At 42.5% G+C, this 15,921-nt stretch overlaps 1 protein-coding gene across 21 annotated transcripts in view; it reads right to left on the minus strand.

The window, feature by feature from the left end:
- Window positions 1-353: 353 nt before the first annotated feature.
- ACSL6 (acyl-CoA synthetase long chain family member 6) overlaps window positions 354-15,921 on the minus strand; it is a 78,517-nt gene continuing 62,949 nt past the window's right edge. For all 21 annotated transcript variants that reach the window (XM_083600116.1, XM_083600101.1, XM_083600099.1 and 18 more), the window contains 9 exons: window positions 15,346-15,480; window positions 13,110-13,205; window positions 10,754-10,826; window positions 9,540-9,628; window positions 7,741-7,857; window positions 6,595-6,738; window positions 5,729-5,830; window positions 3,313-3,384; window positions 354-1,194 (listed from right to left, as the gene is read on the minus strand). In XM_083600116.1, the coding sequence (XP_083456242.1) occupies window positions 1,054-1,194; window positions 3,313-3,384; window positions 5,729-5,830; window positions 6,595-6,738; window positions 7,741-7,857; window positions 9,540-9,628; window positions 10,754-10,826; window positions 13,110-13,205; window positions 15,346-15,480 (969 nt within the window). In that variant the 3' untranslated portion in view covers window positions 354-1,053. The remainder of the gene's footprint in view (window positions 1,195-3,312; window positions 3,385-5,728; window positions 5,831-6,594; window positions 6,739-7,740; window positions 7,858-9,539; window positions 9,629-10,753; window positions 10,827-13,109; window positions 13,206-15,345; window positions 15,481-15,921) is intronic.

Here is a 15,921-nt window from a genome sequence, read left to right on the forward strand (position 1 = left end):
GCTGTCAGGTAGCTGCCACAACACAAGGCAGTCAGTTCTTTAAAAGGAGCAGCCCACAGAGATCCCTTGCTAATTTCAGAAACATCCAAGACACAAGAAATACAAAGAATTCCAGGGCCTGTAACATTTCTGACATTTCTGGCAATTACAGGTTAGCATTCACCCAGCATGTGCCACTACACTGTATTAAGTAGGCATGAAATCCAAAGCTCTTCCTACTTCCATACATATGAAATCCAAACTCTTCCTCCCTTCTGTTCTTTTCGTGAATGGCTCGCACAAGGTGAATTCAATTTATGTCTTGCAGGGAAAGCATAAGTGCTACCACTTAAAGAACGATTAAACAATTCCAGTTTTAAGTTCTACATCAGGGTAACAGATTTATTTCTGGCTTTGAGCATCCAAGAACATTGAGGTAGACCACTAGTCTTTGTCAGATATCTCGCTGAGTGGGACCCTAGTACTTTTAAGAGCTCAGTTGCAGTGAGGAGTTCTTGGCCACATATGCACGCAGTAGCAGCCAAGGGTGAAGCTACACCACACGAAGGAAGGTGCCGTACCATGCTAAGGAAGGTGTGTGCATGATGTGCAACCTGGGAACTGCTTGCTTCTAAAGAGTTCTTAATGGTACCCATACAGAGAGACATCTGGAAACCCTATCACATTATCGAATCATCCAGGAGCTTAGCGGAGTGTCATACAAAATGGGCAGGTCCAGTCTGCTTTTCTTTCCTGTTTGCTAAGGGATCTTTGTTTATGTTTTTGCAGGTATTAATAACAAAGGTGTCTGTAAAATGCTTTCAGAAGGAGTGGGATTGAAAGTAGCTTAACGGTTGTCCAGTATGTTTTTAAGCAATCTTCAAGAGCATCCATTACAACAAGAGGAACTAGAACTAGATGGTAAAAGAATTACTCAGTGATGATGTCTTCCGACAACAGAAGGCTCGCGTGGAAGGTCAGATGCTTATTCGTTTCAACTGCGCCCTTTTCACGTTTCAGTATTATCCTAATGTTGCTACAGAGTCCATTATTCTGAAGAACTTTCCCCTGGTGTCAGATGGAGATGCTTGAATAAAGCTCTTCTATCTGTTTCTTGAAAAATTCTCTCAGCTCTGGTCTCTTAGCTTTTAACGTAGGTGTCAACAAACCATTTTGTACAGAGAACATTTCGGGGTAGATGTAAACAGCTTTAACCTATGAGGGGGGGAAACAAGTCAACATGTTTATAAAAATATACTGTAACGTTGAATAAAAGGAAACGGCTGATTTGATAGCTGTGTTCCAGACATATCACACTGGTCACTCTGCCAAGTATTATTCTGCACACCCACTCCTATGTAGGATGTAATAGCCCAGTGCTAACACCTGCCTACTTTTAAATTCAGTCTTTTAGTTGCAGGAATTCATCAATAATGTCCCTAGCTTTGCCCAATACACTGGCTTTTTGAACAAAAGGTTCCCCCCTCCCAATAGGGCAAAGCATCTGACTCCTTAATACAACCCAGACTATTTAGATATTTGGAAGTTTTGTCGCTTTTTATTTGCTTGGCTTGTTATTGAAAGGTGAACAAATTTAGTGTGCAATCCTGTGCATGCTTATTTGAGAATGAGGTAGCTTGCTGCATGGATGAGGTTCTGTGCCTATTGCTTTGGTATATATCTCCCAGAGACCTTGGAACAGAAATTCTAAATTTGGCTGTTGTTAACACTTGGCATTTAATGGCAGACACAAGGTATATTTTATCAACAGACTTTAAAAAATACATTTCTGCATCAAAAACAATCTTAAAAGGCTCGATTCTAGGATTGAGACACAATGAGGACATGCTGAGTTCTCTCCACCTTCTGCAGAAATAACTGGCACTAGGGGAAATTAAATTTTAACTATTAAAACACTTGACTACCTTTAGCACTGAAAATGAACTGCAGAGCACACTTCAAAGTTTCATGTTGGCAAAATCTTTGCTGCTGCTGTGAAAAATGTGTTGGTGCTAAGCATTAATTCTGGAAGCAACTTAAGGATCATTTATGTTTTATTTGCATTTTTACAATTAAAGAGTAACACATTAGCCATCTATCTTCTATGTTGCTGAAAGCAGTGTTAAATCATGTATTAATCCTGAATATAGACCTCATAGGAAACTATGATGTTTAAATGCGCATTTGTTCATTTAAGTGTCAGGAGCTCATTATAAGAGGTACTGGGTACAATGCACCTTGCATATTTTTGATTCTTTGTTGCCTCCCTGAGCTAAGAACACCCAAAATCATTACCCAAGCAACTGGCAGTGACTATAGAGGAAAAGGCTTTGCCCTTAATATCTTCTTTGTACCCATGTTTCCTGCTTGTGATTTTAAGAATTCATTTAGGAGGGCTCCCCCCGCCCACCTCACTACACAGTACTGAAATGCTGCAGAGAACAGAGGCATATGTGCCCCCATACCCCCAAGGATTATATTAGATGAATTGATAGATTAGTATATTTCATCACAGGGAGGTTTACAGCATGGGAGAAAAAGCAATTTTAAGAGACAGTCAGTTCTCAACATTTTTTTTATAGACCAGTTTTTGAAAAAGCAGGAAAGCTTTATGTGGAATTAGTTTCTACAGTCTCTATTCTTGTTTAATGCATGCATTATGACACTGCAAGTCCATTTATTATTCTGTTGCCAAATCTAGTGCACAAATGCAGGCACGCTTAGGAATTTATGTCATTATACGAATGTTACAGCTGTTACATTTGTGTTTTTAAAAATAATAGAATCACAACATGACCTTATTTTAGATCACTCTTCTTAAATGATGTGTGTGTGTGTGTGTGTGTGTGTGAGAGAGAGAGAGAGAGAGAGAGAGGGGGGGGGGCCGCGGAGGGGGGAGTACATTATGTCCATTTTTGAACTTCCCTTATTGGAGGTTTGTAGGTCTGCCGCAAAAATACCTACGTCAGGAGGAGATTAGTCCATGGATGGGGGACAAACAGAACAGCTGTATTTTCCAGGTCAGCTACAAGAATGGTAATTAAGCTGACTTTCCAGTACTGCTCTCAGCTTGAATGGAATGGTATTTCAAATATTTTATCATGTTATCTATCATAGAGAGACCTTCTTTAACATTACCTTTCATGCATTCATAAACAGACATGGATAGTTTTATTTCATAGAAAAATACACATTTGAGTACTGAACCACAAAGCATAAGCGAGGCATTGGGGCTTTTATATAATGCATGCTAAAATCCCTGCTATTCAATCACAAAGAAGAAGCTCATCTGCATCTAGTAATCAAAAGCTATCATCAGTATTTAGTATTTACCTGTTCAAATGAATGAAGTCCACTCTCTTTCCCTAACTGCACCATATCTTCCATTATTGCTTTTTTGAGCTCCTAAGTAAGAACATATGAGAACATTTACAGCCAGGAAGTCCTGTTCAAATACATGTTCCAATATTTAAATGATTATTTATTTGGCTCTCTGTTGACAATTAACTTTTCAAAGAAGCAGAGGGTGAAATGTGATTATACTGTGTAGGACAAGGATGGGAAATATCAGGCAGAGGGATGAATTGTGCCCCCCCCCCCGGCTTCTTTGTCTGGCCCTTGGAACTCTCCTCAGGTCACACCCTTCACATGCCAAGCTTTGCACTCCAAATACGCCCACCTGGAACGTGTCTTTGAACTCTGATATGGGGAGGATAGAGGCAGGGTGCTTGAGTGTTCGTACAAAATAGCCTATTGTACAAAAGGTAAAATTTACACTTGTTGCTCCACCCTTTTTGGCCACTACTAGCAAGTGGCCCTTGCAAGATTGTTCAGAAGGTTATGTGGCCCTCAGCTTGAAAAACACTGCCCATCCCTAAGGAATTCTGGTCCTGTAGTCTTCATGCAGAAGTGTCTGAAATACCTCCTTGATTTAAATTTCCCAAGCGTGAACACATTTTGCAGGACAAAGACTTAAATTCTTATTCTAGCATGTTGTCTTGGAACTTGTTCTTAGAGCTCTGAGCTCTCACTTTCCTCTTTGCATTTAAAATTAAAGTACAAAGGAGTTCAGTGACTGAAACTGTATCTTATAACGCCAGTTCCAAAATAGTAGATTCCATTCCATTCCACGGAAAACATTCCCTACACCTTACACTGATGCCCTTTTCAATGTTATTTATCTAATGCTGTCAATATGAATTGCATTTTGCACAGAGGCCAGGTCCCAGCCCTGATCAGCTGGCAATCTAAAGAGAAAGTGCTTACAGCCTACTTCCTTAGTGTTCTAATAACCAAGTCCCTGGATTATAGCGTAGGCATCTACTCAGAAGCAAATCCTACTGAGTTCAATGGAACTTACTGCCAGGTAAACAGGAATAGGATTACAGCCTTATTTCTTGAACATCCCAAGAATGTTGCCAGGCATTACTTTTGCTACTGCTGACTCCTAGCTGCTCTACATATTTCCATCCCCTTACTCAAGTGGTAGTAGCCCACCTGGCTTTGTCACACAGGAGTGGGGAATTAATTAATTATTCAAATACATAGGAGCGTAGGAACTGCTTTATAATGAGTTGGGCTATTTGTCTATCTAGTTCAGGATAGCCTACACCGACTCATAGCAGTTCTGCAGGGTTTCAGACATGGGCTCTTTCAATCCCTGGAACATCCAGGGAGTGTTGAGAATCTTGACCCCTTTTTGCAGGTAGTACATATGTCCACCACTGAACTATGGTCCTTTGCTTATGGCTTCCACCAAAGGTAAATGTGCTGGAACACCCATAGAAGAAATAAAACCTGCTCTTTAGTAGCTTTGCTGTCTTCTTTCTGGAACATTACTGCAATCTTTATCTAGTCTAGGCAACAGCAGAGAAATCACATGATTTGGCGCTGGCTCAGACATGCCAAGCCTCCAAAAAACAAAATGAAACAAAAGCATATCTCACTGTGCAAAAAAATAGATGTCATCTTGTAGCAATGGAACAGTACTGATAAAGAAAGTGGAAAAAACCCAAGATGTTATACTAGCTCCTGTTATAGGACAGAGCTTTGCTTATCTAATGGAATCTTTCTAACAGATGTCCCAATCTCTTAACACAGTAATCACCTAGCTACTTAGAGCCAGAATTACACATTATGTTAAAAGCAGTTTTAACTACTGTGCTTTGGACTTGGCTGTGCCTTTCTTTATGAAAAGAAGCTGTGGGGGATCCTGACCAGGATTAAAACCCCTTTTGCCTTTTTGCCTGAAAACTATCCAAAGCAGTAAATATGTCCTTTGGGGGCATTATTATTAGCAGGAAAACAGGGCATAGTTAAGCTCCCTCCTTCTGTGCTGTGGATCTGATCCAGTTCAGAGCCCCCTATAGCTGCTTTTTTCCTAAAGAAAAGGTCACAGTCAGATCCAAACACATTAGCTGAACTGTTTTAATTCAGCCATTCCCATCTTGGTGCTCTCCTGATATTCTGGATTACAGTTCCCATCATCCCTGACCATTGGCCATGCTGGCTAGAGCTTCTGGGAGTCCAAAACATCTTGGGGGCAACAGGATATGGAAGGCTGCTTTTAATGTAACATTGAAGTTGGCCTTTCAGCTTATCATATTTGCATCATTCGCCATAAGGCTCTTTCAGTGCACTGGCAAATTCTGATCTACCAATTAGAATTATAATCTATGTTTGTCTGTTCACACACACACAGCCCAAATTGGCACTGAACTGCACAGGAACATGTACATAAGCAATTTACCGCATTTTTACAGAGCTCTGCAAAAGTTCCATCAAAGCCTCTTTTCTTGGCCCAGGCTGGCATGATTTCAGCATCAGGTGCAACAATCCCCACCAGGAAGGCCTGCAACGATACAGATAAAATTGGGGACTGTATTTGTGATACAGCAAACCCATCTTGATCCCTTGAATTTTGCTGTGCTCTCTTATCTGCTTCCTAAATAAGAGTGCTTGTCAAGTTCTTTGCCCTTTGCCCCCATTCCTCAAACAATGATACAGCAGCTTCTGCTTATCACAAGAGTCAGGGGTGTGTGTGTGTGTGTGTGTGTGTGTGTGTTTTCTCAGCAGTGGAGGTTCAGAGCAGAGCTCTGTTCTCTTAACTTTTGATAATGGCTTCCATATACAGTAAATAGTTCTGCAGTAAGGTTAGTCCCGCTTCTCCTCCACAGTCCTTCAGCTCTTCCAGTTCCATCAGGAGGCTGGCCCCAAATGTTACAAAATCTGCATGTGGGTGTGTTGCTTGACTCTGCTTATGCACTTGTTTCCCTACTGATCTATACAGACTTTATAGAGTATGCAGGTCAATCAATGACCACTGCGCCAGAAAGTCTGCTACATGTCCCAGAATGCCTTGTGCCTGGGACATCAGTGAGTGAATGCTGTGCTCCTCTCATTTAAACTACTGTATGTATCTAGCTGCTGAACTTACCTGCTCAGCAGGTAACAGACATCAACATCTTGTATCCATTTTGAACATTATTAAATGGAATAAATATGACACCTTGCCTGCTCCTAAATGCAACCCCCCCCCAAGCCAAGAAACAATACAAAATGGTATAAAAGGCATGACCAAATTTCAAGGAATGTTTAGAAAATGGATAGCGTTACCTGTAAACTATCTCCATGCACATATATCTGGGCGACAGGCTCGCTGCGAATGTAGATATTCTCAATTTTCTCTGGTGCAATGTATTCTCCCTGAGCCAGTTTAAATATATGCTTTTTTCGATCAATTATTTTAAGTGTACCATTCTGTGAGTAAAAAATAACATAAGAATGTAAGAAGAGTCTGTCTGCTGGTTCAGGCCTAAGGCCAATTTAGTCCAGCATCCTATCTCCCATAGGGGCCAATCAGATGCCCAAGGGAAGCCTGCAAGTGGGGACTCGCTTATGCAGCAGCAAGTAATCATGTAGAGCTAGGGAAAAGTGAGATCGCCTTGCCTGCAACTCAGCTCCCGTTTACTGGGTCCCTTCTGAGCAGCAGAATTCAAACGGATTTCAAATTTCTCAGACTGGCCAAAGAAACTAAGGTCAAATATCTATGAAACCTAACAGAAAGTGGCAGGCCCAGGCATAGTAGAGCCATGGGCGGGGAGGGGGTTAGGTATAACATTAATCACAACAACACAAAGAACAGCAGTGTTGGGATTTTAACAGGCTACAACTATTGGTGTCAGCAGGTTTTGGGGTAGGCATTGGATAGGTATCCTGAACTCAGCCAGCCCAACTGCTGGTGGATGATTGGCAGGGTTGATCAAGGTTATGGGTCACCCCACAGGGACAGATACATATCACAATATGTATCATATCTGGGCAAACCCCAAAATCACCATTTGGGGTGCTATAGCCCATTAGCTCCCAAGCTAGGCATCAGAACAAGAAGTACCTCCCCCAGGCTCCCATTAAGGGGATACCCTGTGACCATGGAGCAGGGGAGGGGCTTCCAGCCCCACCCACATATACTGAGGATCCAACCCAATGCCTTATCCACCAGTAAATTGTGACAATTGCTGTGAGGTAGCCCATAAACCCATAAAATAAGGCCGGGGGAGGGTTGGAATCTGAAGGAAACCGATGTTGGAGCTGAACCCTGATGTAGGTCTGGCATATACTCGCATCACACAGTAGTAATTTTTATCCACACTATACTCATGATCTGACGTACACATCAATGTCTAATTCACTTATTCCTTTGGTCAGAGGGGCTTGTAAACCTGCAATCTTAGTGTGCAAAGTTAACATTTCAGTACATACGTGCAACCACTTCCCGACATCCCCAGTATGAAGCCATCCGTCCTTGTCTAAAGCTTCCGTGGTTTTCTCTCTATCTTTCAGGTAGCCCTTGAAAACGTTTGGACCTTTCACACAAATCTGCAAGAGATAGATCTGCTGGTACACTGCAAGGTAGACATCTTTTTTTAAAAAGAGAGACTTAGGCCAATTGTTATAACTTCACACAAATGATGAATATATAGGCAAAAAGTCTTCAAGAACCTCAGCCTATGGGTTAGACTGAGCCACACAAGGAACTCTTATTTTATAATCACATGCCACTGAATACTGGCATAACCCTTTTCTGGGGAGGGGAGGGACAACCACACAAATACACAGTTGGCACCAGTGATACAGGGTGGGAGACTTTCAGGAAGCTGGACCTGTGAGTTCTAGAAGCACAGCTGTTTGCCTATGAGGACTCTGTGCCAACAATGAGTAGATTGGAACATGTGTAATGCTTCCTAAGTGAAGGTTTTCTGTTCCATCTGAGCAAAGACCAGCCTGAGCCAACACAACATACTGTTAGATGCACAACAGGCAGGATAGAAGTGTCATTTGCTGTAGGATGTTTTGTAATATTTGGGTTTATTTACAAATTTATCCAACTACCTGGGCTGTATTTTGGAGAGGCTATATCAGATAGTTGTTTTAATTATTATTTTTTAATTCTTATCCCCTCCCAATTATATCCTGTAACAATGATACATGAGAAATCTGCAACTTTTTGCTTTGTTGTTGTTGTTTATTGTACTGCAGTTTGCAAAACAAAATTATGTATTAAATAAATATATGCAAGTCAAGCATAGGTGGAGGCAGACAGCTTAACATTCAACAAAGCCAGTCCATTGTTCCCACACCAGATTGCCAGAGAAAGACACCTTTCTTCCTCCTCAGCTGTTGTTAGCTTACAGCTCCAAGCTTTCTCTATCTCTAAAACTCCAGTTGCTCTTCTGTTTCTTTCTCAAATGCACATATTTTGCTTACACCATCCTCAGCTGGGTGTGAAATGTGTGTTGCCATATCAGACTGTTGCAGCAGAAAGAGTCTTGTAGAAGACTTAAGAAACGCCTCATGGCATAAGCTTTCATAGTCCACAATAACTTATGCCCTAAAACTATGAAAGTTTATGCTATAACTTATTTGTTGGACTTTCAGGTGCCACTCTTCTTTGTCCCCCCCCCCATTCAAATTATTCCATTGAGAACCAAGAAACCATATTTTAATGATGAACCGTTTTTTGTTCAAAACCAAACTGTGCTCCTGCATTCCTTCAAGGCAAATCCACAATAATAGTCCTATTCACAGTAATCAGAAAGCAGCCTCACCACAATATAATCCTGGCCAGCAGGACAAGATGAATGCCTAACTCCACTGCCACCTTCTTACTCCAAGGATGCTGTGTATATTTCATTGTGCCTGTTTTCCTTTAGTTGTTCATCCTAAACTAGGCTTCTAAGGAGTTATGTCATGAACCTTGTCCCTTCCCAGTTCCTGTCAGTTCCAGGAATTCTTGCCATTACCCTGCATGAAGTTTGGATCATCAGTACTGAAATGAAAGAATGAGAGCCAATGCCCAACTTGCTCGCTTGCCTTCCTGAGCACCAGAGCAAACTCCTCCTGCACCTGAGCTTGTTGGTCATGTTCTTGAGAAATATATGTATCTCTGCACCCTTCTATCTCCTGTAAAGGAGTGACAGATCTTGTCTCTGGAAAATGGTTCATTGGCTTTTTTAAACTACAAGTGAGACAGCAAAGAGTTCAGGAAGAGTGCATGTTACCTCTCCTTCTCCTTTAGAAGAAAAGTAATTTAGTTCTTCAACATCCACCAGCTTGATTAAATTACAGGGCAAAGGTGCTCCAACATGACCTGCAAATCACAGAGAGATGATAGTTTTTAAGTTGCAAGGTACCATAAAGGTCATCTAGGCCAACAACCTGCCCAGTGCTGGATCTAATCCCTCGACATAGATTTATGAAAGTGACAGTGCAGTTCACAGTGCTCCCTGGCGAAGGAGACTGCTCTGCAATCAAGTCACTGGCTTCTTGCCAAGGAGACATGTGTCTTTTTAAAAAAATTAAAGAAAAACAAAAGTAAAACGACTACAGCAGATTATTATCATAAAAATATCTGAACATTGCTGAAGATGCAGTTTTATTGCTAGTCTAGTGAAAAATAATAATTGTAATTAGGAGTGAGGGGAAAGAGCACATATAACCCAGAGCTCATCTCTTTCTAAAGACAATCCAAAGGAGGAAACAAAATCCAAACAGGGCCACAGATTATCGTAAGTCACAGAAGCTGGGATCTAAAGAAATGATACATGCATACTGGTAAGTAGCATTTGTTTAGGCTGAGCACAGCTGTTGTTTCAGTGAGAAAAGGGACAAACCACTGATTGGTTTTTAAAGCTGCTTGCCTTTTTGGCAGTGAAAAATGCTGAGCCCAAAGCTGCAAAGAATATCACGATTACACGTCATTCTCCTGCACGCACATACATGGCATCTTAGGATTCTGACCTAATTGTTTTCAAGCTTAAATAAGCTAATTAAACTTGCATTCTAAAACAGAATTTCTTGAGGGACTGCCTTATTCCTCATAAACCAAGTAGGCCACTGCATTCTACAGGAGTTTATCCTTAAAATCTCTGAAATATCAGAAGCCACAGTATTTCAAAGCAGAGTTTTCAGTGCGGCTGCTCCTATTTTGTGGAACATTTATCTCTGTTGGGATATGAAAGGTGCCCACTATCTGTAGTTTCTGGTGGGGAAATGGTAGACATATTTGTTTCGACAAGCTTTTCCAGCTTCCAGGATGAAAAGGTCCCTGTCTTTGATGTTCATTTTGTACTGTTTTCACACCTAACTTTATTTGGTTTTTGTATTGTTTTTACAATTATTCTTAGCTGTTTTTATTATTTATCTGTGAATTATTTCATGATGCATAAAAAGGCAATTGATTAATTATGATTCAGTACCCTGCCTAGTTTATTACCTGATGTCCAGTCCCCTGGAGTAGTGAAGGTACAGCCAGCTGTGCATTCTGTCTGACCATAGCCTTCATAGACCTGTCAAAAGTATGTAAGAAAATAAGAACAACTTTACTGGGTCAGACCAAAGGTCCATCTAGATAAATCAGATGCCTATTGGAAGCCTTCAAGCAGGACAAGTGGACAGTCAAATTCTCCCACTTGCGATCCTCAGTGACTGGTATTCTGAGGCAGAACAGGTATTCAGAGGCCTGCATCATTTAAACAAGATGATGCTAATTTCACCATTTTATTTGAAGGCCAAAAATAAATAAATGAGCAATAAATACTTTTCTCTCCAGTGTTGGGACTCAGGAAGAACACAATCTAAATTACAATTGTGTACAATAATAGCTTCTGATTGCTGAATTTAGAGATGGAGAAAGACAGTAAAGATGGAGGAGAAATCTCTCCTTTGTAGGAACTCTGGGAGCAGCTGAAGAGGATGCACTTTGGAACTTGTACTGCAAGCTAGGAAAGCCACTAGTACCTGGCTGAGAATGGCATGAGCCAATTATTGATCAAGTTTAGTGCTACAGGCCTCTGCCCACACCTGAAAAGGCCCGTCGGTGGTTGCTGCTAAAGAAAAAGGAAAGACACTGCAAGCTGGGTTTGTCTTACTCAGCATCCCTGCCACCTTGAACACCCATTTAAGAAGGGTGGGTGCATCCAACTTGTTTCTTAAAACGGGAGACCGTCAATGGTATCTAGGAAACACAGGGGCATCCAAGGAGGGGGATTCCCCTTAGACAGAACTGGAAGGCAGACAAATCTGGCCCCAATCCGTCTATAGTACCTCCCCCGCCTGATCTAAATTAAAATCTAGACACAAGTTCTGATCAGATCTTTACCATTAGCTTATTACTTTTGCAAGGGACTTGCTGTACGTAAACATGGCTCTTTATATGGTCCTAATACTTAACTCTCCCTATTTCCATTGTGGATGTGTTTAGTTCCCACAGTGTTATTAGTTAATACCACAGCTCATTTTTAACAATCTACCGTATTTTTCCCTCTATAACACGCAGATTTTTTTCTCCTAAAAAGGAAGGGGAAATGTCTGTGCGTGTTATTGAGCGAATGTGTGGTCCCTGGAGCCAAATGGCAAAAAAAATCAGGCAAAAATCAAATCGCGCGTCTCGGAGAAGGGAAACCTGAAAAGAGGAAGTGGCTGCTTTCCTGCATTCTGCCTCAGGGTCTTACTGCCCACCCTCCTCTGTTTCCTTGCTGTGTTTGTTCAAACGGAACAAAGAGCAGGGAAAGCCCCTCCCCTCCAGGCAAGCAGAGGGGAAAGCAGAGTGTCGTCTCTGTGCTCCGGTGCTGCTGAAAACATGCAGGAGGGAGGGAGGGAGGGAGGGAGGGAGGGAGAGAGAGAGAGAGAGAGAGAGAGAGAGAGAGAGAGAGAGAGAGAGAGAGAGAGCTGGCTGGCTTGGGTGGGTAGGTGAGGGAAAACTTTTGCCTTCCTTTCCTCCCTCCCGTTATACCCCTCTCCTGCATTCTTAGCCAGCTGCTTCTCTGCACACCCCTCTCGTGCTCCTTGTCCATTCTGTATTTTTCCTTCCTTCCCCACTTAAAATGTGGTTAAAAAGCATGGATCCACATGGATCCTCAGGATCTTTGCATTGGGTCACCCCAAATTCACCATCAGATCACATAGCATGTCCATGGCTACAGCCTGCCCCCCAAAAATCACACACGCACTGTTGCCTGGGGCTGCAATGGTGCAAAAATGTGGTTAAAAAGCATGGATCCACATGGATCCTCAGGATCTTTGCATTGGGTCACCCCAAATTCACCATCAGATCACATAGCATGTCCATGGCTACAGCCTGCCCCCCCCCAAATCACGCACCCACTGTTGCCTGGGGCTGCAATGGTGCAAAAACGTGGTTACAAAACATGGATCCTCAGGATCTTTGCATTGGGTCACCCCAAATTCACCATCAGAGCACATAGCATGTCCATGGCTACAGCCTGCCCCCCCCAAAATCACACACCCACTGTTGCCTGGGGCTGCAATGGTGCAAAAACGTGGTTACAAAGCATGGATCCACAGGGATTCTCAGGATTTTTGCATTGGGTCACCCCAAATTCACCATCAGATCACATGTCTGTGGCCACAGCATGAAGCACAAAAATGATACATCCACTGTTTCATTCAGAATGTTTTTTCCCTTGTTTTCCTCCTCTAAAAACGATGTGCGTGTTATGGTCAGGTGCGTGTTATCGAGCGAAAAATACGGTAGCTTTCCCCTAATGGTAGCAGAACTTCTAGCTAGGAAATAAAAAGTGCAACAGGATAAATGTACAGGTGCAACATACCTGACATCCCAGGGCTGCTCGAAGGAAGCCCAGAACAGTGGGAGAAGCAGGAGCGGCTCCTGTTACAATCATCCTAACACAGCCACCCAGGCTTGCCTGTTGAGCAAAGAGAACTTTGAAAAAACAGCATGTAGCATAAAGAAGTTATTGTACATATTTGCACAGTATACTTTGGGCTTTCAGGGACAACAAAGATCAGCCTACCCGTTAGATCTAGTTGAATAGTTTATGCCTATATTTCCAAACCTCTTTCCTCTCCCACATTTATGAAGATCACACTGCATGCTGGAAGTCCACTCCCCTTCCCGGGGGGGGGGGCAGGGGGGAGACAGTGTTGCAGGAGTGCATCCAGGACCTCCCAGTAACCCAGCTGTGGGTGGAGGGATGCCGCCCAAGTCATAGGGACTCCCAGCCGCATCACACCCCCCGGCTGGCCAATCAGGTTGGCCGGGGGCATGGCCACTAGCCATTTAAGTTGGCGGCGAGCCTTTAGGGCTTGAGTGGTGGTTAGGCATTGGGTAAGCCTTGTTTATGGGAGGGGAGGTTGTTGCCTCTGCCTGCCCCTCCACGTTAAGGGTATCCTGTTAAAGGGACCCGGGCGTGTGGATCCTGTCCAAAGCCATGCCATGACCCCATCAGGGACCCTGGGGGTGCTCTTAATCGATGTATATCATAGGGCTCCCCTACCAGTGGTTTACCCTTATGAGACTCCCTGCAGATGTGCAGGAGTCAGGATATAGTCCGGTTTCACCCAATGCCTAAGCCAAGCTGCTCACATCTGTAACCAATAAAGTTGTGGCCTGTTTTATCCCATTAACCTAAACATTTGTGTCTGTGTGTTTATTATCTAATGGAACTGCGGGGCCCAGGGCCTCGCCACGCAAACAGCTACATTCCTGACCTCGCCACACATAACACACACACCTCAACCTAGGTGAATGATGTTATATGTTAAATGGGGTGGGGAGGGAGCGTAGTTCTGAATGCATAATATGGGCTGTAGAGTATTCTGTTTTCATGTCAAATAAAACTGGATTGTCTGTATCCAGTGATGGTTTTGCACTAGCAGAAAGTGTATCCTCATGCAAGCCATGACATCCAATTTTCATGGATTCCTTCCCTACCCACTGCGGTCCCTACAAAGCTGTTCCAAATAGCATGGGATAAGGTACAGAAGTGCAGCAGGGAGGAACAATGAGTGAAAATTGGATGCCCCGCCATACACAATCATAAGCATTTTCTACTACTGCAAAACCATAGCTAGCTACAACCTTGTATTTTAGTGTCTTGCTTTTAATTTTTTATCATTACCAATTTTTTTGGAGGAGCACACAATTGGTTGAAGCAAGTACTGTTGAGTAAAACTCTAATGTATTTGAGACCTTCTGATAGACTCTGAATATGATCTTGCTTCTTACTGGTCCAAGCTTTCCTTTTGTGTTTCTAGTAATGGCTTCATTTCTTGCCTCATACCCTGCTCCCAGATGTGCTCTGGGGGGTTGAAAGTAACCCCAGAACAGCACACAGGGGAGCAGGAATGAGATTGCTCTATCAGGTAAGCATAAATCTTTGCACTGATGAACAATCTCCTTAAAGCTACATTAAATTTCACTTTTGGTCTGCGAATTTTCACAGTAAGAGGATCGGGATTCTATAAGAAGAATGGCGCCTATTTGGGGTCTCTTTGTTTACTCCAGCAATCCTGAATTAGTCACTTTGATAGCAACATTTCCTGTGATTTTCACAGTTTAGGTACTTGTGAACTTGCATAAAACTCTTATAGGCTAAACAGCCTATAAGAGAGTGAAAGATTAGTTGACTCTTAAACAAGTTGCTTCTGTCTGTTGCAAAGGCAGGGCAGTGCTGTGGCTCATGCCTGAAAATTAAGTCAGGGAGCATCCAGATTCTCCAGTTTTGATTAAAATCCAGACTGAAAGAGACTTCCTGGTTTACTGCTCCTTTGAAGGACAGTAAAACTGTTGCTAGGGTGCAAACACCCATTCAGTGACTGGGACCCACTCAGGCCAAGGTTTGTCTCCATTCATTTGAATAACAATGCCATTCAAAGGCCTCACCCAGAAAAATTGCTGCTGGGGCCAAAACCCAATCCTTTACAGGGCAAGAAGGCTCCCTGGGAAAGGTTGCCCCCCCCATTAGTAATTTTTCTAGTTTCATGTACAATTTCATTTTCGTAAAGTGTTCCTTGCACAAGTGCCCATTTTTTCCAGATCCTTACCTGTATTTTATTAAAGAATAGTCTATCCCACAGGCTGTCATTTCTGATTATTCCACTTTGAACTTCTGCCTTTTTACGCTTGGCAGCAAATTCCAGAAGCCAGCGTTTCAGTGGGGTGTCTGCTTGACTGAAGATCTAAGAGAATGCAGAATGGCAGGGCGTGGGGAGAGAGAAAAGATTGCACAGCTTAAAAGGGAAGCGGGACCAAATTTATCACTGGCATAAGCAGACAGGGCTCCACAGATGCCAGCAGTATAATTAATTGTTTGAATTAATCATAACTATACCACTGCTAAAAGTTAACAATAAAGCTCTTCCGCTGCAATTCACTCTGAATTATGCTTTCTGTTCTCTTCTAAGGGAAAACAAAATCACTGAAAAGTATGTATAGAGATTAAGGTATCCCAAGGGCTTCCATTGTGTAATTAGCTTGGCACAGCTATATAGAATTATTGGGGATATTGTAACAACAGAATAGAAACATCTGGCTGCTGCAGAGCAGTTCCCAGTCTGTTAATGAGCTAATTGTGGCTGGCTGTTATTTTTATTAATGTTTTATGAAGTGGCAATTATGGC

Source organism: Podarcis filfolensis (assembly GCF_964270895.1).
Source record: "Podarcis filfolensis genome assembly, chromosome: 2".
Taxonomy (NCBI): Eukaryota; Metazoa; Chordata; class Lepidosauria; order Squamata; family Lacertidae; genus Podarcis; species Podarcis filfolensis.